Below are 26,044 nucleotides of genomic sequence, written 5' to 3'. Positions count from 1 at the left end.
TCTTCATCCCCGGAGTCCTCAATTGGGAAGCGGACTTCCTCAGCCGTCACGACGTGCATCCCGGGGAATGGTCGCTTCACCCAGAGGTGTTTCAGCTACTCGTGGACAGGTGGGGACTGCCGGAGCTGGACTTGATGGCCTCCCGTCACAATCACAAGTTGCCCGTTTACGGGTCAAGGACAAGAGACGCAGGCGCAAGTCTGGTGGACGCGCTGTCGGTGCAATGGACGTTTCACCTGGCGTATCTGTTTCCTCCGATATCCCTACTTCCTCGGGTTCTGCGGAAATTCAAGCAGGACGGCGGCACGCTAGTGCTGGTAGCTCCGGCGTGGCCCAGACGTCCTTGGTACTCCGATCTCAGGAGCCTCTCCATCGACGCTCCGTACCTTCTTCCTCAGCGTCGGGACCTGTTGTCTCAAGGGCCCTGTCTTTACCCGGATCTGGGTCGGCTGTCTTTGACGGCGTGGCTCTTGAGACAGCCGTCTTGAGGTCTCGGGGCTTCTCCAGTTCGGTTATTGGTACCATGCTCAGGGCACGCAAGCCTGCTTCAGCACGGATTTATCACAGGGTGTGGCACACTTACTTTCAGTGGTGTGAGTCCAGAAATTATGATCCTCAGGTGTTCCGAGTTTCTAGGGTCTTGGAATTTCTTCAATCAGGATTGGACCTCGGCTTATGCCTTGCATCTCTGAAGGTTCAGGTTTCCGCCTTGTCTGTGTGGTTTCAACGGCGGATTGCAATGCTGCCGGACGTTCACACCTTTTTCCAAGGTGTTCTCAGGATCCAGCCTCCCTTTGTGCCTCCTGTGGCTCCTTGGGACTTGGCGGTGATTCTACGGGTCCTGCAGGGTCCTCCGTTTGAGCCTCTTGAGTCGGTGGAGCTCAAGTGGCTGACATTTAAGACCGTCTTTCTCCTGGCAATTGCTTCGGCCAGGAGGGTGTCTGAATTGGGGGCGCTTTCCTGTCGCCCTCCTTTCCTGATTTTTCACCAGGATAGAGCGGTGCTCCGCACTCGTCCTGAGTTTTTGCCCAAAGTGGTCTCGAAGTTCCACATTAATCAGGAACTTGTTGTGCCATCTTTTCAGTCCCCTGATATTTCAGCTGGTGAGACTTCCTTAGATGTGGTCCGGGCGCTTAGAATCTATGTGGACCGGACGGCTTCGGTTAGGAAGTCTGATTCCTTGTTTATCCTCTTTGGTTTTCACAAGAGGGGTTGGCCTGCCAACAAACAAACGTTAGCCCGTTGGCGTTGTTCCGTTATTTGTGAGGCTTATGCACAGGAGGGTTTACCTGTGCCAGCCTCTGTTAAGGCTCATTCCCCTCGTTCTGTGGGTCCCTCTTGGGCTGCTAGACGTGGCGCTTCTGCTGTTCAGCTGTGTAAGGCGGCCACTTGGTCTTCTATTCAAACGTATTTGAGGTTCTATGCGTTTGACACCTTCGTCTCTCAGGATGCATCCTTTGGGCGCCGGGTGCTCCTTTCAGCACAGGAGCGTCCCCGCCCTTAGTTGAACTGCTTTGGGACATCCCCAAGGTCAACCCTGTGGACCCCCTATGGACCCTGAAGTGGAAAACAAGAGATATGGTAAGAACTTACCTTTGTTATCTCTGTTTCTACGAAGTCCATAGGGTCCACAGGGCGCCCGCCCTGACGCACCTGGCTTCAAATGGGCTGTGTGGCTGGTCACCGGTTTTCCGTCTCCCATTTCTGTGAGTATGGTTTCTTGTGTGTTCCAGTCTTCCTTCTCTCTGTTCCATATTCTCCTCCGGCCTAGGCTGCTTACCAACTGAGGTGCCTGTGGCTCGGGGGCGGGGTATAGAGGAGGACCCAAGTGCATCCTGGGAGCTAAAAGCTTAACTGTGTGGTGCCCATGGATCCTGTTCCAGCTATAACCCCCAAGGTCAACCCTGTGGACCCTATGGACTTCGTAGAAACAGAGATAACAAAGGTAAATTCTTACCATATCTCTTGTTTTTATGGACATAATCCCCATCTCTGGCAGTGTGTACTGATTACATGTATTATATCCTGCGCACGTCTAGAACTCCTCCACATAATCCCCATCTCTGACAGTGTACAGTGTGTACTGATTACATGTATTATATCCTCCGCACGTCTATAACTCCTCCACATAATCCCCATCTCTGACAGTGTACAGTGTGTGTACTGATTACATTTATTATATCCTCCGCACGTCTATAACTCCTCCACATAATCCCCATCTCTGACAGTGTGTACTGATTACATTATATCCTCCGCACGTCTAGAACTCCTCCACATAATCCCTATCTCTGACAGTGTACAGTGTGTGTACTGATTACATGTATTATATCCTCCGCACGTCTAGAACTTCTCCACATTATCCCCATCTCTGACAGTGTACAGATTACATTTATTATATCCTCCGCATGTCTATAACTCCTCCACATAATACCCATCTCTGACAGTGTACAGTGTGTACTGATTACATGTATTATATCCTCCGCACGTCTATAACTCCTCCACATAATCCCCATCTCTGACAGTGTACAGTGTGTGTACTGATTACATTTATTATATCCTCCGCACATCTAGAACTCCTCCACATAATCCCCCACATAATCCCCATCTCTGACAGTGTGTACTGATTACATTATATCCTCCGCACATCTATAATTCCTCCACATAATCCCTATCTCTGACAGTGTGTACTGATTACATGTATTATATCCTGCGCACGTCTATAACTCCTCCACATAATCCCCATCTCTGACAGTGTACAGCGTGTGTACTGATTACATTTATTATATCCTGCGCACGTCTATACCTCCTCCACATAATCCCCATCTCTGACAGTGTACAGTGTGTACTGATTACATTTATTATATCCTCCGCACGTCTAGAACTCCTCCACATAATCCCTATCTCTGACAGTGTACAGTGTGTGTACTGATTACATTTATTATATCCTCCGCACGTCTAGAACTCCTCCACATAATCCCTATCTCTGACAGTGTACAGTGTGTACTGACTACATGTATTATATTCTGCGCACGTCTTGAACTCCTCCACATAATCCCCATCTCTGACAGTGTACAGTGTGTGTACTGATTACATTTATTATATTCTCCGCACGTCTAGAACTTCTCCACATAATCCCCATCTCTGACAGTGTACAGATTACATTTATTATATCCTCCGCATGTCTATAACTCCTCCACATAATCCCCATCTCTGACAGTGTACAGTGTGTGTACTGATTACATTTATTATATCCTCCGCACGTCTATAACTCCTCCACATAATTCCTATCTCTGACAGTGTACAGCGTGTGTACTGATTACATTTATTATATCCTCCGCACGTCTATAACTCCTCCACATAATTCCTATCTCTGACAGTGTACAGCGTGTGTACTGATTACATTTATTATATCCTCCGCACGTCTATAACTCCTCCACATAATCCCCATCTCTGACAGTGTGTACTGATTACATTATATCCTCCGCACGTCTATAACTCCTCCACATAATCCCTATCTCTGACAGTGTACAGTGTGTACTGATTACATGGATTATATCCTGCGCACGTCTATAACTCCTCCACATAATCCCCATCTCTGACAGTGTACAGTGTGTGTACTGATTACATTTATTATATCCTGCGCACGTCTATAACTCCTCCACATAATCCCCATCTCTGACAGTGTACAGTGTGTGTACTGATTACATTTATTATATCCTCCGCACGTCTATAACTCCTCCACATAATCCCCATCTCTGACAGTGTACAGTGTGTGTACTGATTACATTTATTATATCCTGCGCACGTCTATACCTCCTCCACATAATCCCCATCTCTGACAGTATACAGTGTGTGTACTGATTACATTTATTATATCCTGCGCACGTCTATAACTCCTCCACATAATCCCCATCTCTGACAGTGTGTACTGATTACATTTATTATATCCTCCGCACGTCTATAACTCCTCCACATAATCCCTATCTCTGACAGTGTACAGTGTGTGTACTGATTACATTTATTATATCCTCCGCACGTCTATAACTCCTCCACATAATCCCCATCTCTGACAGTGTACAGTGTGTGTACTGATTACATTTATTATATCCTGCGCACGTCTAGAACTCCTCCACATAATCCCCATCTCTGACAGTGTACAGTGTGTGTACTGATTACATTTATTATATCCTGCGCACGTCTATAACTCCTCCACATAATCCCCATCTCTGACAGTGTACAGTGTGTGTACTGATTACATTTATTATATCCTGCGCACGTCTAGAACTCCTCCACATAATCCCCATCTCTGACAGTGTGCAGTGTGTGTACTGATTACATTTATTATATCCTGCGCACGTCTATAACTCCACATAATCCCCATCTCTGACAGTGTGTGTACTGATTACATTTATTATGTTATGTGCAGTGTTTGTATATAACCTTGCTGCACACATTTGATATGTTTGATACAGTATATGTGGATGGCTCTAATGTGAAACGCATATTGCTACTGTAAGGTTTAGGGTTATATTTACTGTTCTGCGATTTGTCACAGCACGGTTTAGCATTCATTGCTATTGTCATTTTAAAACTGTCAGCAAGTTTGACAAACTGCAGCAAATATAATATAATATTGCCCTTAACGTTGGTTTGCAGTTACTTAGCTAGCAAATAGTTGTAAAAGCAGAAATGTTTATGGAGCATATGTAGGAGGAACCTGTGAAGCCATTACTGTCATACTGTGTGCTCTGTCCCTTAGATGTGGCATCGGAGTGCCTGAGCTTTGTGGAGCAGACTGATACAGAGGAGGGCCCCCCAACATCGCCCTGGAACACAGGAGAGAACCCTCCAGGGTGTACCCAGCCTTGCCCTGCCCCGGTTCTTGTCCTGAAGAATTTGCTTGCTGATCAGGTATGGCTTACTGGTACAAGTCACAGTTCCAGTTATCTCTTACTGGTACAAGTCACAGTGCCAGGTCTCTCCTTCTCTCTATTTAGTATGTTAGGCCAATACATAGACATAACTTAAACAATCTTATGTTTCCCTTTGTGTCCTGCAGAGTCTGTTCTGTGCTGGACCTGTCAGTGTGTCTGACGTAGGACTAATGTTAAGGCAAATACTTAATTACCAGTTAACACATAATCTAATTACACAAAGGTACTGTCCAGCTTACCCATTAATACTACTCCTGTTGTGCTCTTTGCACCAGACACGTGTCACTACATATATACTAGTCACATACACACCACAGCAGATGTTTCTATTGGGATCGGTATGATTTACAGCCGGACGTACGTCCGGCTGTTCAAATCCCAACGCCGGAAGACCGGCACCAGCGAAGATCCCGACAGCAGCTAAGGTAAGTACTAACTAACCCTAACCCTCCCTTAGGGGTGCCTAACCCTAACCCCCCTTCCCCACAGCCTAAACCCAAGTCTCCCGGGGGAGGTGCCTAACCCTAACCCTCCTGGGGGGTGCCTAACCCTCCTGGGGGGTGCCTAACCCCAAGTCCCCTCCCGGGCTTACCTTCGATCGGGATTCCTGGCGTCGGGCACCCGGTGTAGGTAAAATGACAGGCATCGGGATTTCAACGCCTGTCATTAGACCCTTGCCGGTATTAGAAAGTCGGGATGCCGACGGTCGGCATTTAGACCGTCGGCATCCCGACTGCATACAGTTTCTATCATATGTCAGGTACACACAGCTCTGATATATATTTATACCAGTGAATAACCATAAAACATATTACAGGGACGATGATACTTAGATTAGGATATATTACATGAACATGCGGAGCTTCGGCTAGCATGACATATATTCTCATTAACATAATGCTCAATAACAATCTTAAACATAATCGAAAATGTTTTAGCATAGCTGGTACAATACAAAGGGGTCTATTTACTAAACAGTGTTAGGAGACAGAGTGAAAAGTGATAAGGTACCAGCCAATCAGCTCCCGTCTGTCATTTCTACTTCAGGGTCCATAGGGGGTCCACAGAGTTAACCTTGGGGTATAGATTGGGAACCAAATCCGGGCACCACGCAGTTAAAGCTTTTAGCTCCCAGAATGCACTTGGGTCCACTCTCCCTATAACCCCACCCCCAAGCCAGAGGCACCTTAGTTTAAGTTGGTGCCCGGCCGGAGTCGGGTCACCGTTTAGTGCAGTGGGGGCTGATTAGCAGCCCCTAAGCTTTAAGGACAAAGTTTTTATATTTACTTTGGACTCTTCAGAGCGGCAGCGTCAGACTGTCCATAGGACGTCTAAGCTGCCGCTCCGTCACCCCGCTGGCGCTGAGACGCCAGTACAGATCTGGGGATCTCAGCGGGACCCCAGAGTCTGTACTAGCCGGACTCTGCGGGCGCCCAGGACTGCTGCCGGATTCACGGGGAGCAGGTAAGTTCGCGTTTCACCGCTTGCAGTGATCCACGCATTTGAAATTCAGTCCTGTGCCTCCGGTGTCTGGGGACAGATCGGAGGCGCCGGCAGTGGCGGCGGGCCCCCCATACTCCATGTGTCCACTAGACCACCAGGGACTTAGCGATCGGCGCAGGGAGCTGGCGTCCCGGGATTAATAGCGGGCCAGGGGAGGCAGCCTTCCCTGTTACAGCGGCTCCTCCCCTCAGCTCAGCGCGCCTTTCAGTATCCATAGTCTAGCGTCGCTGAGCTGCATTCCTCCGTGGGCCACGCTTCTTCTGAGGTCTCCAGCGGCCATTTTATCTCTGTGGTGCAGCAGAAATCTCTCAGGATGGCAGTTGGTGCAGTCCCCCTGCGTACCTCACCATCAGGTCAGTGTATACAGCGCTGTAGCCTTCCCAGACACTGAATCTGGGCAGTTGAATGCAGTGACACAGTGCAGTATATTATATGACGTGTGTGTGTGTGTGTGTGTATATATATATATATATATATATTAGGGGTGTGCACCGGACACTTTTCGTGTTTTGTGTTTTGGTTTTGGATCTGGATCTTTCTTCGTGTTTTGGATCTGGATTGGTTTTGCCAAAACCACCCTTCCGTGTTTTGGGTTCTGGGTTTTGTGTTTTGGATCTGGATTTTTTCTTAAAAAATAAAAAAAAAACGCTAAAATCACATAAATGGGCCTTTTTTTGTTCCTACGCTATTAATAACCCCAATAACATTAATTTCCACTCATTTCCACTCTATTCTGAACACCTCACACCTCACAATATTGTTTTTAGGCCAAAAGGTTGTACCGAGGAAGCTGGATGACTATGCTAAGCGACACAAGGGGGCGGCACAAACACGTGGCCCATCTAGGAGTGGCACTGCAGTGGCAGACAGGAAGCCAATCAGCGTTATGGTGCCCATTTGCATGTAGCACGAACCCGGGAGATCCGTGCTACATGCATCTGTGTGATTGGCACAGAGCAATGACAGGTCCGTGAGACCCGTCTGTGCTGCTGTGGTAAAAAAAAAAAAAAAAAAACCTGTGTAAAAAAAGAAAAAAATGGCGTGCACCCCCCCAAAAAAGAGCAACCAGCCCCGGGCATTAGTAACCCAGTGCTGGGTGTGCTTAAATACAGGGGACAAACGACGTAGGGGTCCCCTGTACTTAAGCACAACCAGCACCGGGCTAGTCAGAACCAGCGCTGGTTGCCAAAATACGGGGGACAAACGACGTAGGGGTCCCCTGTATTCTGCGCAACCAGCTCTGGGCTCTGATCCGGTCCTGGTTCTGGAAATATAGGGGACAAAAAGTGAGTAGGGTTCCCCTGTATGTTCCAGAACCAGCACTGGACTTTTTCTAGCGGGGGGCTGATGCCACAGCCAGGGGAGCCCTTTCACCGGGCCCCCCAGCCGCAGCATCAACCCTGACCGCTAGTCAGCCCAGGCCGGGGATCCCTGGAGAGCTGGGGACCCCCCCAATAAAGGGGTCACCCTCTCCAGGGCACCCCAGGCCCAGGCTGATAGCCCGGGGCTATCCCCGCCACCCCTGGTGGCGGTGGGTGGCGGGTTGATTGTGTGGTGTGGTGTAAATAAAGAATATCAAACATTGTCTTTACAAGTAGAACTGCAAGTCCCAGCTAGCCTGCCCCGCATGCTGGTACTTGGAGAACCACAAGTACCAGCATGCAGGGCATTAAGGGCCCACTAGTACCTGTAGTTCACCTGTAAAAAAAATGTTTAAAAAAACACAGGACACACACACCGTGACAGTATAAGTTTATTAAACATACATACACACACACACATGTACACATACTCACCTATGTAACCTGTAGCATCGGTCCACTTGTCCGGTAAAGTATCCCTAGGGGACCTGTGAAAAAAAACATACTCACCATCTCCTATGCGAGGTTCTGTCCTCTTCGTTCCAAAGTAGGCATCCCCGGACTTGGCAAAAAAAAAAAACGAAAACGCGATCCACGAACTTAGTACCGTTCTATAGAACGGTACTTCCCGAATGAGAGCTTAGCGGCGGGGTATCACCATGGAAACCCCGCTGCTAAGCGTTCATTGGCTGAGAGAGGCCATCTCCCGTCTCTCAGCCAATGAACGGCTCCCTCCATTGTAGTCAATGGTGGGAACCGCAGGGTAAACTTTAATAACCTTGCGGCTCCCAGCATTGACTACAATGGAGGGAGCCGTTCATTGGCTGAGAGACGGGAGATGGCCTCTCTCAGCCAATGAACGCTTAGCAGCGGGGTTTCCATGGTGATACCCCGCCGCTAAGCTCTCATTCGGGAAGTACCGTTCTATAGAACGGTACTAAGTTCGTGGATCGCGTTTTCGTTTTTTTTTTTTTGCCAAGTCCGGGGATGCCTACTTTGGAACGAAGAGGACAGAACCTCGCATAGGAGATGGTGAGTATGTTTTTTTTCACAGGTCCCCTAGGGATACTTTACCGGACAAGTGGACCGATGCTACAGGTTACATAGGTGAGTATGTGTACATGTGTGTGTGTGTATGTATGTTTAATAAACTTATACTGTCACGGTGTGTGTGTCCTGTGTTTTTTTTAAACATTTTTTTACAGGTGAACTACAGGTACTAGTGGGCCCTTAATGCCCTGCATGCTGGTACTTGTGGTTCTCCAAGTACCAGCATGCGGGGCAGGCTTGCTGGGACTTGCAGTTCTACTTGTAAAGACAATGTTTGATATTCTTTATTTACACCACACCACACAATCAACCCGCCACCCACCGCCACCAGGGGTGGCGGGGATAGCCCCGGGCTATCAGCCTGGGCCTGGGGTGCCCTGGAGAGGGTGACCCCTTTATTGGGGGGGTCCCCAGCTCTCCAGGGATCCCCGGCCTGGGCTGACTAGCGGTCAGGGCTGATGCTGCGGCTGGGGGGCCCGGTGAAAGGGCTCCCCTGGCTGTGGCATCAGCCCCCCGCTAGAAAAAGTCCAGTGCTGGTTCTGGAACATACAGGGGAACCCTACTCATTTTTTTCCCCTGTATTTCCAGAACCAGGACCGGATCAGAGCCCAGAGCTGGTTGCGCAGAATACGGGGGACCCCTACGTCGTTTGTCCCCCGTATTTTGGCAACCAGCTCTGGTTCTGACTAGCCCGGTGCTGGTTGTGTTTAAGTACAGGGGACCCCTATGTCGTTTGTCCCCTGTATTTAAGCACACCCAGCACTGGGTCACTAATGCCCGGGGCTGGTTGCTCTTTTTTTGGGGGGGAGGACGCCATTTTTTTCTCTTTTTACACAGGTTTTTTTTTTTTTTTTACCACAGCAGCACAGACGGGTCTCACGGACCCGTTAGTGCTCTGTGTCAATGACACAGATGCAAGTAGCACGGATCTCCTGGTCCGTGCGTGCATCTGTGTCATTGAAATACACAGCAGCACAGACGGGTCTCACTGACCCATCTGTGCTCTGTGTCACTGTCAATCACACAGATGCATGTAGCACGGATCTCACGAGTCCGTGCTACATGCAAATGAGCACCATAATGCTGATTGGCTGAGAGCCGTGACAGACGGCTCTGTCAGCCAATCAGCACTTTGCCCATTAAAGGCAAAGGCATTTTTTTTTAAATGGCCGCTCGAGGCAAAACCTCGAGATCCGACAGCAGATCTCGAGGTTTTGCCTCGGGAGAGGGATCCGGGGCAGACAGGGAGATCCGAGCTTGGGCTCGGATCGCCCCGGATCCCCGAAGTTCGGGTGGGTTCGGTTCTCAGGGAACCGAACCCGCTCATCCCTAATATATATATATATATATATATATATATATATATATATTTCTACTTCAGGGTCCATAGGGTATCCACAGGATACCTTGGGGTATAGGTGTGACGTCAGTCGCAGGGCACCAAAGAGTTAAGCTTTCAGCCTCCCAGGATGCACTAGGTCCCCCTCCTATACCCCGCCCCCGGGCCAAGGCACCTCAGTTTAGTTTGGTGCCCGGCCGGAGTCGGGTGCACCTGTTGGAGTGGGGGCTAGAAGAGCCCCTGAAGCTTATTCTTCATGCAGCTGTGGCTGCACAACTGGATGAACAGCATGGACAGTCAGTCCTGACGTCCATGCTGTCTTCCCTACACCCCGCCGGTACCAGAACGCCGGTACTGATCCGGGGATGCTGGTGGGCGTCTGGGGTCACAGCTAGCGGTGACCCCAGATGCTCCGGACCATGGCCGGATTCAAGGGGGACAGAGGTAAGCAGCGGGGTCCCGCGGTGGGTCCCCGCTGATCACATGGTCCTAAGTCCCCAGGCAGGGGGCTCCCTGGGGACTGGCTGCAGCGTGGAGCCAGGCGACCAACCTGCGCTTCCACTACCCCCTGGGACAGCGGACCGCAGCAGAGCGGTAGCGCTGCGGCGTCCCAGGGGTTAAATGCATGCCAGGGGAGCGCGCCTTCCCTGTCTCACAGCCGGCGCCTCCCCCGCTGCACACAGCCCTCTCTGCATGCTGCCGACTGGTCCTGTGTCAGCGCTCCTCCCCCAGGCCAGCCTCCTCTCTGCTCCTCGGCGGCCATCTTCTCCAGAACGCATGGTGAACGCTGCTGGAAGCGCTGGACGGAAGCATCGTGGTCTGGGTCCCCCCGCATACCTCTCCTCCGCTGTGGTCAGGTCTGTGTATGCAGCGCTGTGTCCTACCAGGCCCTGTGTCTGTGTAGTTGAGTGATCAGCGCTGTTAGTGCAGGAATTGTTATTTTTCTGCATTGTATGTGACTGTGCTAGCGCTGCTGCCTGTAATCTTTTCTTCTCTAAACTGTCAGCTTTATTACTGTCCCTGTTCTTTCTGCTAAAGCCCTTGCGGTGCGGTGCTGCAGGGTGGTCTCTCGCCTATTTAATACTTAATTGGTGAGAGAGGTCACATACGTGGTGCCATCATGTCTGAAAGTGATTTTCCCCTCCGGCTACAGTGTACCACGTGCAAAGTACCGTTAGCGGAGGGGGAGGGTAGCGCGGAGGGCCTTTGCCGGCAGTGTTTGTCCATGGCGCGGCCTATTACGGTTACAGCACCGGTACAGGAGCCGCCCTGGGCTTGTTTCGCTCAGGCGTTAACAGCTTTAGTGGGCCAGTTAGCTCCGCAGCCCGCGTTTACTCCGATGGGTTTGTCCCAGCAGTCTGTGGTGTCGTCACCCATGCAGGGGTTCCCACGACAATTGGTGGTACCCCACAGTCTCCCTATTTCCCCGCTCCCGGGTTCTCAGGAGCCAGCGTGGGTTAACTCCCTGACGAGTTCTTTACAGCACTTGTCGGATGTGTTGCAAGGGGAGTCTGTGATGCGGTCTCATAAAAGGCCGGTGGCGTCTCTGTCCGCTCCTTATGAGGATGACGAAGGGACGTCTGATGATGGGGAGATTCTAGATCCTGACGATCAGGAACCTCTCCATACTAAGGACGCTGATGCTAAGTCCAAAGTATATATTCCTGGACTTATTCGGGCGGTCCGCACAGCCTTGGTGATTGAGGACGAAGTTCCCCCAGCGGCTAAATCTAAGTATGCCTTTTTCAAAGATGTGAAGGGCGATGCCACAGTCTTTCCTCTTTCGGGTCAGTTAGTGGACCATTTAGAGGAGGCGTGGAAACAACCTGGCAAAAGATACCAGCCGCAGAGACGCCTGGCGGTGGCTTATCCGTTCGCGGATAATTATTTTGCGAAGTGGGAATCCCCTCCACAGGTGGATTCTCACGTGACCCGTCTTGTCCGTAGTGCCACATTGCCGATGCCATCCATGTCCTCCCTTAAGGATGCTACGGACCGCAAGGTAGAAATCTGCCTGAAGTCCGCTTATTCCCTTGCAGGGGGGGCAGCACGGCCGGCTATGGCCATTTGCTGGGTTGCCAGAGCGATGGAGCGCTGGGCGGATTCATTAGAGGCTTCTTTTGAATCCGATTGTCCGGCCGATCAGGCGGAGTTGATTGGCAATCTCCGTGATTCGGCCACCTACATCAACGAGGCGGCTCTAGACATTAGTACTCTGGTGTCTAGAATTTCTTCAGCAGCGGTAGCTGCTCGTCGCACCTTGTGGCTGCGATCCTGGAAGGCGGACGCAGATTCCAAGAAAGGTCTGGAAGCGTTGCCGTTTACCGGAGAAGTTCTCTTCGGTCCGGATCTGGATAAGATTGTGGCCACGCTGGCGGCAGCCAAATCTGCCTGTCTCCCGTCGGCCGCTGCTCCTTCTGGTTCGGGACCATCGTCCTTTCGGTCATCTAGGGCCCAGGGCAGGCCCAAACCACAGTCGTTTCCTCGACAGGCTGGCCCTAAGAAATCGGTCAAGCCCCGGAAGCAGGCATGGAGTACCAGACGTCCGGCCCCCAAGCCAGATGACAAGCCTGCGGCCTGACGGTCCGGGCCTCCCTTTGGGGGATCCCAGGGTGGGAGGCCGCCTGCTACAGTTCGCCCAGTGTTGGTCGACCACTACGACAGACACTTGGGTTCTGGAGGTGGTTTCCCACGGATACGCCCTCTCCTTCCGGCACAGACCCCCGGCTCGCTTCTTCACCACGGGTCTCCCATCAGACCGGAACAAGGCTACGGAGCTGCGGAAGGTATTGCACACTATGCTCCAGGCTGGAGTTATAGTGGCGGTTCCATTCTCCCAGAGGGGCCAGGGTTTCTATTCAAATCTATTTTTGGTACAGAAACCCAATGGGTCATATCGTCCGATTCTCAACCTCAAAGCACTCAACAAGTCTTTGCGGGTCCCGAAGTTTCGGATGGAGACCCTACGGTCCATCATTCTGGCGCTGGAACCTGGGGACTACTTGGTGTCATTGGACATACAGGACGCTTACCTGCATGTCCCTATTCTTTGGCGCCATCAACAGTTCCTCAGGTTTGCAATCAGCAGCGACCACTTCCAGTTTCGGGCGTTACCTTTTGGCCTGGCAACAGCACCACGTGTTTTCACCAAGGTGATGGCGGTCATGGCGGCTTCTCTGCGGCTGCAGGGAGTCCGCATGTTGCCGTATTTGGACGACCTGTTATTGGTGGCAGGATCTCCAGAGCTCCTGTTACGCCACTTGGACCTGACCATTGCACTGCTGCAACGGCACGGCTGGCTAATCAACTGGCAGAAGTCCACTCTAATCCCGTCTCGGAGGATTCTGCATCTTGGAGCCTTATTGGACTCGGGACAGCAAAGGATCTTCGTGACGGAGGACAAGATCTCTGCTTTACAGTCAAGGGTGCGCAGTTGTCTGCACAGCCGCCGGGTGTCCTTACACTCGGCGATGAGGTTACTGGGCTCCATGGTGTCGGTGTTCGACATGGTGGAATACGCCCAGTTTCACTCCAGACCTCTGCAGCACCTGATCCTGTCCAAGTGGAACGGGCTGACTCAGTCTCTGAAGTCCCAGACGATTGTGCTCACCCAGGAGGTTCGCCTGTCCCTTACGTGGTGGTTACAGACGACCCACCTCAACAAGGGACGTCCGTTCTGGGTTCCAAATTGGGTCCTGTTGACAACGGACGCCAGTCTTCGGGGCTGGGGAGCAGTTTCGGGTCCACACTTGTTCCAGGGCAGGTGGACGCCGACAGAAGCGGAGCTTCCAATAAATATCTTGGAACTCCGTGCGGTCTTCAATGCTCTCCAGCAGGCACAGCGGTTTCTCCAGGGTCGCCCGGTGCAGGTCCAGTCGGACAACGCTACCACCGTGGCCTACATAAACAGGCAAGGAGGAACTCGCAGTCGGGCGGCTCTCGTAGAGGTCTCTCGGATCCTGGTTTGGGCGGAGCGCAATCTTCCGGCCATATCAGCGGTCTTCATCCCGGGAGTGCTCAATTGGGAGGCGGACTTTCTAAGTCGCCAGGACGTTCATCCGGGGGAATGGTCCCTGCACCCGGACGTTTTTCAACTACTGGTGGACAGGTGGGGTCTTCCAGAAATCGACCTCATGGCGTCCCGGCACAACAACAAGTTGCCAGTGTACGGGTCTCGCACAAGAGACGAAGGGGCGTCTCTGGTGGATGCTCTGTCCGTCCGGTGGACGTTACGGTACGCATACCTGTTCCCTCCGGTCTCCCTTCTTCCACGGGTAATCCGGAAATTCAAACAGGAAGGAGGGACGCTCCTGTTGATAGCTCCCGCGTGGCCCAGACGGCACTGGTTCTCAGACCTTCAGGGTCTGTCCGTGGACATTCCTCTGCGGTTGCCGCTACGACCGGACCTTCTGTCTCAGGGTCCTTGCCTTCACCCGGACCTGACTCGGCTGTCTTTGACGGCGTGGCTGTTGAGACGGCCATGCTGAGGTCCCGGGGGTTTTCCAGCTCTGTGGTGCGTACCATGTTACGAGCTCGGAAACCGTCTTCCGCGAGGATATACCATCGCGTGTGGCATACGTTCTTCCAGTGGTGTCGACCGAGAGGTTATGCACCGCGGGAGTTTCGTCTGTCTCGGATTCTCGCCTTCCTGCAAGCGGGACTAGATCATGGGCTTCGCCTTGCTTCTTTGAAGGTACAGGTTTCGGCCCTATCTGTCTGGTTTCACCGTAGGATTGCTACAATCCCGGATGTGCGCACCTTTATGCAGGGTGTTCTCCGCATTCAGCCGCCCTTTGTTCCACCTGTGGCGCCTTGGGATTTGGCTGTGGTCCTGAGGGCTCTCCAAGGACCGCCGTTTGAACCACTGGGCTCAGTGGATCTTAAATGGCTAACAGCTAAGACTGTTTTCCTTCTGGCTATTGCTTCGGCCAGACGTGTTTCTGAGTTAGGGGCTCTTTCTTGTAGACCCCCTTTCTTGGTTTTTTATGGGAACAAGGCAGTGCTCCGCACTCGGCCCGAGTTTCTTCCCAAAGTTGTTTCCCAGTTTCATATTAACGAGGAAATAGTTGTTCCGGCCTTTAACTCACCGGGTCTTTCCGTGGGTGAGGCCTCTTTGGATGTTGTGCGGGCCTTAAGGACTTATGTTGACCGCACTTCTTCGTTTAGGAAGTCGGACGCTTTGTTTGTCCTCTTTGGCTTCCGTAAAAAGGGTTGGCCTGCTTCAAAGCAAACTTTGGCAGCCTGGATCCGTATGGCTATTTCTGAAGCTTATCTTCATGAAGGCCTACCGGTCCCTCCTTCTCTGAAGGCTCATTCCACTAGGTCTGTGGGTCCTTCGTGGGCAGCTCGACGTGGTGCCTCGGCAGTTCAGATCTGCAAGGCTGCTACGTGGTCTTCTGTCCATACCTTCGTGAGGTATTACAGGTTTGACACCTTCGCCTCTCAGGATGCTTCCTTCGGGCGGCGGATTCTCCTTTCTGCACAGGAGCGTCCCCACCCTTAAAGGATACTGCTTTGGGACATCCCCAAGGTATCCTGTGGATACCCTATGGACCCTGAAGTAGAAAATATGAGATATGGTAAGAACTTACCCTTGTTATCTCTATTTCTACGAAGTCCATAGGGTTCCACAGGACTCCCGCCCTGTCGCACCTGTGCTGCAGATGGGCTTTGCTCTGGTCACCGGTTTTCCGTCTCCCTCTGGTGAGAATGTGATTCTTGTATGTGTCCAGATCTTTGTTCTCTCTCTTCCTTCTCCTCCTCCGGCCTATGGCTTGGTAACTAACTGAGGTGCCTTGGCCCGGGGGCGGGGTATAGGAGGGGGACCTAGTGCATCCTGGGAGGCTGAAAGCTTAACTCTTTGGTGCCCTGCGACTGACGTCACACCTATACCCCAAGGTATCCTGTGGAACCCTATGGACTTCGTAGAAATAGAGATAACAAGGGTAAGTTCTTACCATATCTCATATTATTAAGGATGTGCAGGCTCGGATAGGTTCGAGTTTGCACGTGGAGTTCGGATTTTTCCCTCCCAAAAAACGGAACTCAGAAAGAGGCAAAACGTCATCTTGCATGGATGAACATCATCATTCCTGGACAAAAGTCCTGGGCGCCCGCAGAGTCCGGCTCTTTGGCCTATTCTCTGTCTCAATTCCCTGAACCAGTTCCTAAAGCTACCTGGGCTCAGGAGGCAATCCTTATGCTCCATCATACTATGTTTGGAACCTGGGGACTTTATGGTATCACTGGATATACAGGACGCTTGCCTACGGGTACTTCCAGAGACCTTTCCTCAGCATGGACTGAGGCTTGCTGTATCCAATTTTTCGGGCTCTGCCTGTTGGGACTGTCCTCAGCCCCACAGGGGTTTACCAGCGTTTTGGTTTTTCTGACAGTTCTCCTGTTCAGTATATCCCAATGCTCCTGTACCTGGACAGCCTCCTGCTCTTAGCAGGATCACCGGGGTACTTTACAGCCAGGTCAGGATGACCGTGGCTTCTTCAGGTTGCAGACGTTTAATCAACGGGGCATAATTCCTCCCTGCATCCCTCTCTGGGTATTCTTCATCTAGGAGCCCTGCTGGATTCTCAGAATCTGAGAATTCTTCTGACATAAGACGGATTCTCCACTCTTCCATTAGGAGTACATGGATGTCTACGCAGTCGACATATGTCTTTACACTCTGGGATGCATGGTCAAATATTCAGTGTCTGCCTTTGGAAGGGTGGAATGGGCTCAGTTCCATTCCAAGCCTTTCCATAATTGGCTTATCTCCAGATGGAACGAGTTTTTTCTTTCTGATCACTGTTCAAACGATGTGCTCTCTCCGGAGGCGTCGGTCCCTTTCCGGGTGGCTATGGCCATCTCGTCCAGGGTATTCTTTGCTATGAACAGTGTCTGGTTCGCATCCATTTCAGTGCAGTTGGACGTCTGTCGATTTCACCCTGTCAATTAACTTGTTGGAACTTTAGCCTGTCTTGGGCCTCACTCTGGCATAACTCTTGTTTCCCGGTGAACCTGAAAAGCTTCAGTCCGACAGGGTCAGGACAGTGGCTTCCTTTTTAGCAACACTGTTCATTGGGTGGCAATGACCGGTATGTCACACATTCGGACATAGGGCCTGATTCAGAGCTGAACGCTCTGAATCAGGGCCCTCCTCCATGAAAATGGAGCGGCCTCCTGGCCGCTCGTATAGCTGTGGGTGACCACCCACAGCATATGCGAGCGGCCAAAAAGATGGTCGCGATGGTCTTGACCATCGGACTTGCGACGGAGACCCTGCAGTAGGGTCTCCCTGCCACAAGCCCTGGAGTGAATTTGGCTCTATCAGAGCCAAAATCACTCCCACTGACATAACTAGTGATGTCAGTGGGGCCGGCTTCAGACGGTAGGCGTTCCCATGGGAACGCCTCCGTCTGGCAGGCACGCCCACCAAAGGGGGCGTGCTGTCAATCAACATCGACAGCACGCCCCCTTTGGTGCGAGGCCCGGAGCGATGGAAAGCCTGTTGCTCCCCGGGTCTCGCGCATGCGCAGTGGGGAACATCGACCCGCTTGCGAGCGTACTGCCGCTCGTGAGCGGGTCTGAATGACCCCCATAGTCCGAGGGTCTCCTCCCGACCATCTCGGCAACGTTCATTTCAGGAGCTCTCCATTGGGAAGCGGGAGTCCTCAGCCGTCAAGACGTGCATCCCGGGGACTAGTCTCTTTCCCAAGAGAGGTTTCATCTCCTGGTGAGCAGGGGGGGCCCCTGAGGTGACCCTCATGGCCTTCTGACTTTATCACACTATGGTGTTACAGTCCAGCTCTCGGGATTCTGAAGCATCTTTCAGTGACTCTTTGTCGGTGAAGTGGTCCTTCCACTTTGCGTACCTGTGTTCTCCGGTCTCCCTTCTTCCTCGAGGGAAGTGTTTCAATCGAGACGGAGATGCTTTCCTGCTGGTGGCTCCTGATTGCCCCAGATGTCAGGGGTACTTGGATTTTCGGAGTCTCTACATCGATACTCCATTCCTGATGCTTCACTGCCCGGACCTGTTGTCTCAGGGTCCTTGGTTTTGCCTTGGACCTGGGTCGTTTGTCTTTGACTGCGTCCCTACAGTGGTCTTATGGCTTCCCTGGCTTTGTCATCGTTGGAATGATTAGAGCATATAGATCAGCTTTTGCTGGGACCTACCACAAACTGTGGCAGCCATAATTCTTATGGTATTGTACCAGTCGATACGATCCTCCGGTGTCCAGGATCTCAAGATATTCTGGCATTCCTTCGGCTGGCTTGGGTTTCTCCCTCGGCCTGGCCTTCCTGACAGTGCGGATCTCTACATTGTCAGTATGGTTAAGATATGGAATTGCTCCACTCTGGTATCCAGTTCATCCTTTGGAGTGTTTTATGGATTATGCCTCCTCTTGTCCTCTCTAGGGACTCCTTGGGAGTTAGTAGTGGTTCTTCGTTCCCTCCAGGGACAGTCAATGGAACCGCTGGTTGTGATAGCCATTACAAGGTCTATTGTTTAGGCTCTCTCTTTCTCTCAGGGTGGTTCCATCAACCAGGAGAGTGTCTGAATTGGGAGCGTTCTCATGTGGCTCCCTCTTCTGGAGGGCATCATGTCAGGGTGTGAGTTGCTCTCGCCCTGTGTTTCTTCTTAAAGTGGTTTTTAGGTTCCATATTCTTCTGGAACTTATGGTACGGCCATTCAGTCCCCAGTCCTCTCGGTTGGTGTGGCCTCATTGACTGTGGTCCGGCCTCTTTGGATTTATGTGATCCGTTCAAGTTCCTTACGGAAATCGGACTCCTTATTGGTGGTCTGCGATTTCTGGTTTTCACAGGAAGGGATGGCCGGCCTATAATCAAATGTTGGCTGGATGGCCTCGTATGTCTTCCTCAGGGGCCTACCCATGGGGGTAGGCCTTTTTGTCGTTGAGGCTTGTTTTTTCTCGGGCCATGTAACCCTCGTGGGCGGCTCGCTCGGCTGTTTTGCCTTGCTAGGTGACCACGTGGTCTTCTGTCCACACCTTTTTAAGGTTCTAGGCATTGGTTTCCTTTGCCTTTCAGGATGCTTCCTTTTTGGCGACGGATTCTCCTCTCAGCACAGGAGCGTCCCACCCTTGGTTGAACTGCTTTGGGACATCCCCAAGGTCAACCCTGTGGACCCCCTATGGACCCTGAAGTAGAAAACAAGAGATATGGTAAGAACTTACCTTTGTTATCTCTGTTTCTACGAAGTCCATAGGGTCCACAGAGCGCCTGCCCTGACGCACCTGGCTTCATATGGGCTGTGTGGCTGGTCACCGGTTTTCCGTCTCCCATTTCTGTGAGTATGGTTATTGAGTGCTCCAGTTTTCTCTCTCTTTTTCTCTACTCCTCCGGCCTTTGGCTACTTACAAACTAAGGTGCCTCTGGCTTGGGGGTGGGGTTATAGGGAGAGTGGACCCAAGTGCATCCTGGGAGCTAAAAGCTTTAACTGCGTGGTGCCCGGATTTGGTTCCCAACCTGTACCCCAAGGTCAACCCTGCTGACACAATGCACTTTGTAGAAACAGAGATAACAAAGGTAAGTTCTTACCATATCTCTTGTTTTTTCAAACACAGCCTGTGAGATGACCGTTAGGAGCTGATTGGCTGGCACCTTATCACTTTTCACTCTGTCTCCTAACACAGCTTAGTAAATTGACCCCATAATGGGATTGTGTTTGGACCATGTATGTGTGTTTATCCCAGGTTCCAAATGAGAACTCCCACGTTGGCAGCATTATTGCTTTGTTCCCATATATCAAAGTGACAGCGTATTATAGCCTGGGGTATCTAGAAAATATAGATTCTATGATCCTCATTCCAGCTCACCACTGTCTCCATACACTTTGCATGCGGATTGCTCATATATTTAGTTGCGGTTTGTCTTCAGCATTTATAAAGAAACCAGAAGTACATTATAAAAGAACACAGTATTGTGTTTTGGTTTGTTTTTTTGCTATTTCAGTCCCTGAATATAGAGCGAGTGAGACCTTTTGCAGGCAGGGGATTAGGAAGAGCAGTTTATATTGTGTATGCGGAGATGTGACTGGAAAGAGACTAGAAAGCTTTCCGTTCTCAGTGTTGTCTCCAGGTCTGGTAAATCCCAGCACACGTTGCGTAATCCACCTGTCAGCCGCAGTTACTGTCACATCCCAAGCGGTCTCTTCTGCTTATTAGTCTTCTCTGTGCTCACAGTGCTGAGAGACAGTTCCAGTCACGCGGACATAATAAGAGGGGGCCACTACTGACTCTTGTTTTCTTATATTTCCCAGAAGTCCGTCCCGGACCCACATGTCCACTCCTGGAACGTTCACCCTTCCTTTCAGTTGTTTCCATCATCTTCTCAAGTGCTGGTATTCCCTCCATCCATACCTTCTACTAAGCCTCCTCTTACCAAGTACCTGCCCATCCTGAACTCTTATACCAAGATAGCACCGTATCCATCTCCGCTGACCGCCGGCTCCATCTTTCCACATGGAAACAAGAGAAGGGCTGATAAATTACGCCACAGCCAGGCAAAGAGGCTTCTTTCAGAGATACAAGGCTCCGATGCCAAGAAAAAAATACCCTTAGTTGGTCAAGAAACGAAAGAACGGGAGGGACAGGTGCTCAGCGTGGTGGCAGCTTTCTCCGAGCCACAGCTGAACCCCCTGCAAAATGACACCGGACCTAGTGAGAATTTAAGCACAAATGTAGGCGAACCCAGAGCGACTTTCTTACATGACGTCTCGCACAGCTCTGAACTGTCTGTTCCACCGCCGCAGAACAGAAGCCGCCGTTTCCACAACACCCTGGATGTTCTGCACCGCTCAGGCCTGTTTAGCATTGCCATGAAGACTAAAGAACTGGCAAGGCTCAACCAAGCCACACAGGTCCAGCTGGAGAGACTGCAGGAGCAGGTGGCGCTATACACCAAGGCCATCAGTGGCAATAACCCAGAGGACTGGCAGTTGTTGCAGGAGTCATTGGCGGGATGTAACGTGCCCCTCAAGGAGATTGACGTGTGAAGCTGGTTCAGCTCCCGTTACTGGATTACATCTTTGAATGGATGATTTAGTAACACAGTCAGACATTCCACACACACTATCGCTGCTCGTGTTGTTGCAGACTTTCTGCCGTTCCTGAGCGGTAGGGATTACTGAGACCCAGTGATGTCGGAGAAAGGAAAGACATGTTGTAATGGTTCCCTGCAAGCCAGTTCTTGACATGGACTGAGGGGAGTTGGGGGGTAGAGAGAAACCTTTTTTTATTCCGAAATGGGATGGTCAGACGAAATCTGCAGAAGTAACACTTTGCACTAATGAGCTGAGGACCTTACAGAGACAGAATTGTGGATTACAATATAACTGTACAAATGGGAATTATTATACTCCTACATATCCCATTAGGCAACTCTTTACATCCAACCATGTGGATATTAAAAGGTACACTTGATGTGACTGTGTCATAGTCCTGATTTTTTATTTTATTTTATTTTCACTTAGCGATTAGGGCGCTGATCCAGAGTTGAACGTAAGTTGGCTTTCCCCGCTGTGTAGCTGAGCATATGCAGATATGGTAATGCTGAGTCATGGGCAGCTCTCTCGCATCTACGCTTGGGACAGAAGGGATGTAACTGGATAGTAACGGTATACCGGTGGTGATCCGGGCTACAACGCCTCCGCTGCGTAGGTGAGAGATATGCTGGATGACCTGGGGCTTTCCCTAATATGTAACTGCTTGCTTTTTAGGGTTGGTGAAACCGCTTCTATAACCTGTATGTTCTCCCTCTGAGGGTCATTAAAGGGTACTCCAGAAGAGAGAAATGTGACAAAATATTATCGTTGGACAATTCATAGCCGTCGTCCTGCGGCAGATGTATGTCAGCAAATGGACTTGCTCCTGTGCGTACTCCAGTTTCATCACTCAGAGAGGATTGAGCCAACGTGTTGTGTACCTGCATAATAATGTGTTGTATCCAGGGTAAGGGTACTCCTCTTCTACAGGGTCCATAGGGCTCCACAGGGGAGACAATGGGGTGTAGGTGGGACATGGAGGATCGGACACCAACAGCAAAGCTTTTCAGTCCAAGGATGCTCTGGTCCTTCCCCCTATACCCCGCCCTCAGCCTGAGGGCAACTCAGTTTGGTTGGTGTCCGGCAGGAGCTTGGATCACCATTTTTAACAGTGGGGCTGCTTTAAGCAGCCCAAGCTTATTATTTTGATTTATTTTAATTTCTAGTTAATTTACTCCCGGTGGGTCTCTGAGGGGGACTAGCTAGCAGGCTTCCCAGACTGCAGCCCGGAATCCAGGGGACAGGTAAGGTGGATCCCCGCTTGCGGGGACCCGCGTTTGTGCAGTCTTGCCTCCGGTCTCAGGAGACAGACCGGAGGCGCTGATGTGGACACTGGTTTGCCCAGGACTCCATTAGACTACCGGGGCATATTTTACAGGACAGGGGACCCGGTGGTTAACGTCAGCAAGGCGGAGAAGGCGCTCTCCCTGCTGCCCGAGCTCAGGGCGCCGTACCCTGAGCTGCTCCTCCCTCACCCTCCGAACCCTGAGAGACACGTGGCAGCCATTTTCTGCAAGCAGGTCTCCGGGAACGTTGGGTCCAGTCTCCCTGTATACCTCTCCCAAGGGCCAGGTTATACAGCGCTATATCCTACCAGCCACTGCGGTCTGTGTAGTAGATTTAAGTGCCCACTACAGCTTTGTTTTTTTTCTGCGTTTGTATGTGACTTGTGCTAGCGCTTATCTCTAATTTTTATACTGTCCAGCGTATACCTTTCCTTTATTCTACTATATCCTGGCATCATACTAAGTTATAGGCATACTTGCCAACTCTCCCTCATTGTCAGGGAGACTCCCTGAAATAGTAGCAATCTCCCAGTCTCCCTGAAGAGTCTAGCAATCTCCCTCATTTCATCCTTACCCCCATTATGAAGCTGTTATATTAAAAAACAGAGATCTAGACATTCAAATGGGATCATTAGTGTCATTTCCTTGATTGGTTATTATAAGGCACAATGATCCCTATGAATTTCTGCAAAGATCTTACTAACTGCTTTTGGGCTGGTTTACATTTGGATGTAAGTCAGGTTTAGGAAACGCCTCTCAGATTTATCAGTACACGCCCACTGTAACACGTGCTCATAGGTGCTGCTTTCACAATCTCCCTGAAATGCTTTTTTAAAAGAAGGCAAGTATGGTTATAGGGGGTTCATTGCACCTCACATCTCCCTATATTTGTGAGGGCTATCACATACTATACACACTACACTGCCATATTACACATAAATCTGGGTTGTCCACTGCACTGTGTCAGATTGTGTATTGTAGTATTCTTGTGGCTATGTCTGGCAGAGGAAAGAATAACAAGCAGCCTGATGCTGCTGCTCCTACTCTGGTGTCTTGTAAGTCCCGCTCAGCGGGCTTAGCTCCAGAGGACCTCATTCAGGATGGTCTTTGTACAACTTGTTATACTGCCCCATCAGCCCCTGTGTCTTGTCCTCAGGACCCACCCTGGGCTACCTTTTCACATCTGTCCTGCATATCTAACATTAGAGATGCAGCCTCCTGCTTAGGTGAAACAGCTATATATACGGCTCAATTAGCCTCCAAGCCATCTGGCACTTCTGTAATAGCCCGCATATTGTTTGACTCCAGTCCCGGAAGTCAGATTCGGACTCTCAAAGGGCTCTGGAGTCTCTGCCTGATTCTGGGAATATCCTGTTTGGCCCAGAATTGGATAAAATTGTGACTACATTTGCATCTTCCAAAACAGTGTTCCTGCATATAATGCAAAACCTCGGACGTCAGCCTTTCGTCCTCAAGGAAAAGCTGAAGGCATCAGCTAAGGCCTCCAAGTCTAGGACCAAACAGACCTGGGGTTCTAGACGTCCACCTACCAAATCTGAGGACAAGCTTTCAGCCTGACTGGGCGGGCCTCTCCCTGCGGGCTCCCAGCGAGGGAGGCCGACTTCTTCAATTCGCCCAGTTTTGGCGAAGGACCATATCAGACACCTGGGTAAGAGAAGTGGTTTCCCACAGATATGGCCTCTCCTTCCTGAAGCGACCCCCCCCCCCAGTAGTTCTTTTGCACAGGACCTACATTGGATCCAAGCAAGACCCGGCTGCTCCAGAAGGCCATTGACGACTCACTGCTCTCAGGAGTAATAATTCCGGTCCCCTCCTCACAGCGAGGCAAGGGCTATTATTCTACCCTCTTCTTGGTTCAGAAGCCCAATGGGTCTCATTTGCCTATCAACCTCAAATCTCTGAACAAGTTTATCGGGGTGCCCAGGTTAGGAAACGCTCCGCTCTATTATCCTATATATGGAGACTGGGGATTTTATGGTGTCTCATAGACATTCAAGACGTATACCTACTTGTACCTATAGTGCCTTCTCATCAACAATATCTCCTGTTTGCTATACTACAGCAACATTAACTATTTCAGGCTCTGCTGTTCGGCCTTTCAACGGCCCCCCGGGTCTTTACCTAGATCATTGCAGTTATGGCAGCCTCTCTTCATCGTCAAGGGATCAGACTGCTCCATACTTGGACGATCTCTTGCTGTTGGCCAGCTCCCCAGAGATTCTTCACTGCCATCTGCAAGTAACCATTGCCTTTCTTCAAAAGCATGGTTGGCTGATCAACTGGAAACAATCTTGCCTGACACCTTCTCAGAGAATGGTATATTTGGGAGCCCTCCTGGACTTGCAGGTTCAGAGAATCTTCCTCACACCAGATAAGATCTCAATAATACAGCACCGAGTGCACAGACTGCTCCGCAGTTGCCAAGTGTCAATTCACTCTGCCATGCAGACCTTAGGATCAGTAGTGTCCACCTTCAACATGGTGGAGTTCGCTCAGTTTCACTCCAGGCCCCTACAACACATGATCCTCTCCAGGTGGAATGGACTACCCCATCTGCTCAGATCCCAGATGATGGGCCTCTCCCAGGAGGTTCTCCTGTCCCTAGCCTGGTGGCTACAGACATCCCATTTAGACAAGGGTCGCTCTTTTTGGTTCCTGGACTGAGCTTTCCTCACCATGGATGCAAGTCTCTGAGGGTGGGGCGCAGTGACTGGCCAGCACTCCTTCCAGTAGACCTGTTGTGTCAGGGTCCATGTCTACACCTGAACCTAGCCAGTCTGTCTTTAATCCCTCCTAACGGGGTATTTTCCAGCTCTGTGGTCCAGACCATGCTCAGAGCGCATAAACCGGCCTCAGCCAGAAGTTATCACCGAATTTGGCATACATATTTCCAATGGTGTGCTTCGAGAAACTATGACCCTCAAGTTTTTAAAGTTTCTAGAATACTTGCCTTTCTTCAGACTGGATTGGATCTAGGCCTTCACCTATCATCGCTGAAAGTGCAGGCCTCTGCTTTGTCCATCTGGTTCCAGCGCAGAATTGCTCCTCTACCAGATGTTCACACCTTCCAGCAAGGTGTTCTATGTATACAACCTCCCTTTGTTCCTGCTGTGGCTCCATGGGATTTGTCAGTGGTGCTCCATGCATTCAGGAACCTCCATTCGAACCCTTGGAGTCAGCGGATGTCAAGTGGCTCACTGCGAAGACTGTTTCTTCTGGCTATAGCATCTGCCCGTAGGGTATCTGATTTAGGGGCGCTTTCATGTAGCTCCCCCTTTTTTAATCTTTCATCAAGACAGGACTGTTCTAAGAACGCGGCTGGGCTTCCTTCCCACGGTGGTTTCTATTTTTCACCTAAATGAGGAAATTGTGGTTCCGGCTTTTCAATCACCAGACCTCTCGGCAGGTGAGGCCCCTTTGGATGTCGTCCGATCTCTGAAGATCTACTTGAACTGTACTACTTCTGTCAGGAAATCGGACTCCCTCTT

General features: G+C 50.8%; 1 protein-coding gene across 1 annotated transcript in view; it reads left to right on the top strand.

Moving 5' to 3' along the window:
* Positions 1-21,628, top strand: part of CIPC (CLOCK interacting pacemaker) — a 65,046-nt gene extending 43,418 nt beyond the window's left edge. The window contains exons 3-4 of the mRNA XM_088460830.1: positions 4,760-4,911; positions 20,467-21,628. Coding sequence (XP_088316956.1) covers positions 4,760-4,911; positions 20,467-21,201 — 887 coding nt within the window. The 3' untranslated portion in view covers positions 21,202-21,628. The remainder of the gene's footprint in view (positions 1-4,759; positions 4,912-20,466) is intronic.
* The last annotated feature ends 4,416 nt before the right edge of the window (positions 21,629-26,044 follow it).

Source organism: Taudactylus pleione, unplaced genomic scaffold (genome assembly GCF_031769625.1).
Source record: "Taudactylus pleione unplaced genomic scaffold, aTauple2 ptg000987l, whole genome shotgun sequence".
Classification (NCBI taxonomy): domain Eukaryota; kingdom Metazoa; phylum Chordata; class Amphibia; order Anura; family Myobatrachidae; genus Taudactylus; species Taudactylus pleione.
The sequence above is the reverse complement of the archived record's forward strand: the minus strand, read 5'-3'. Positions and strand labels throughout refer to the sequence as shown.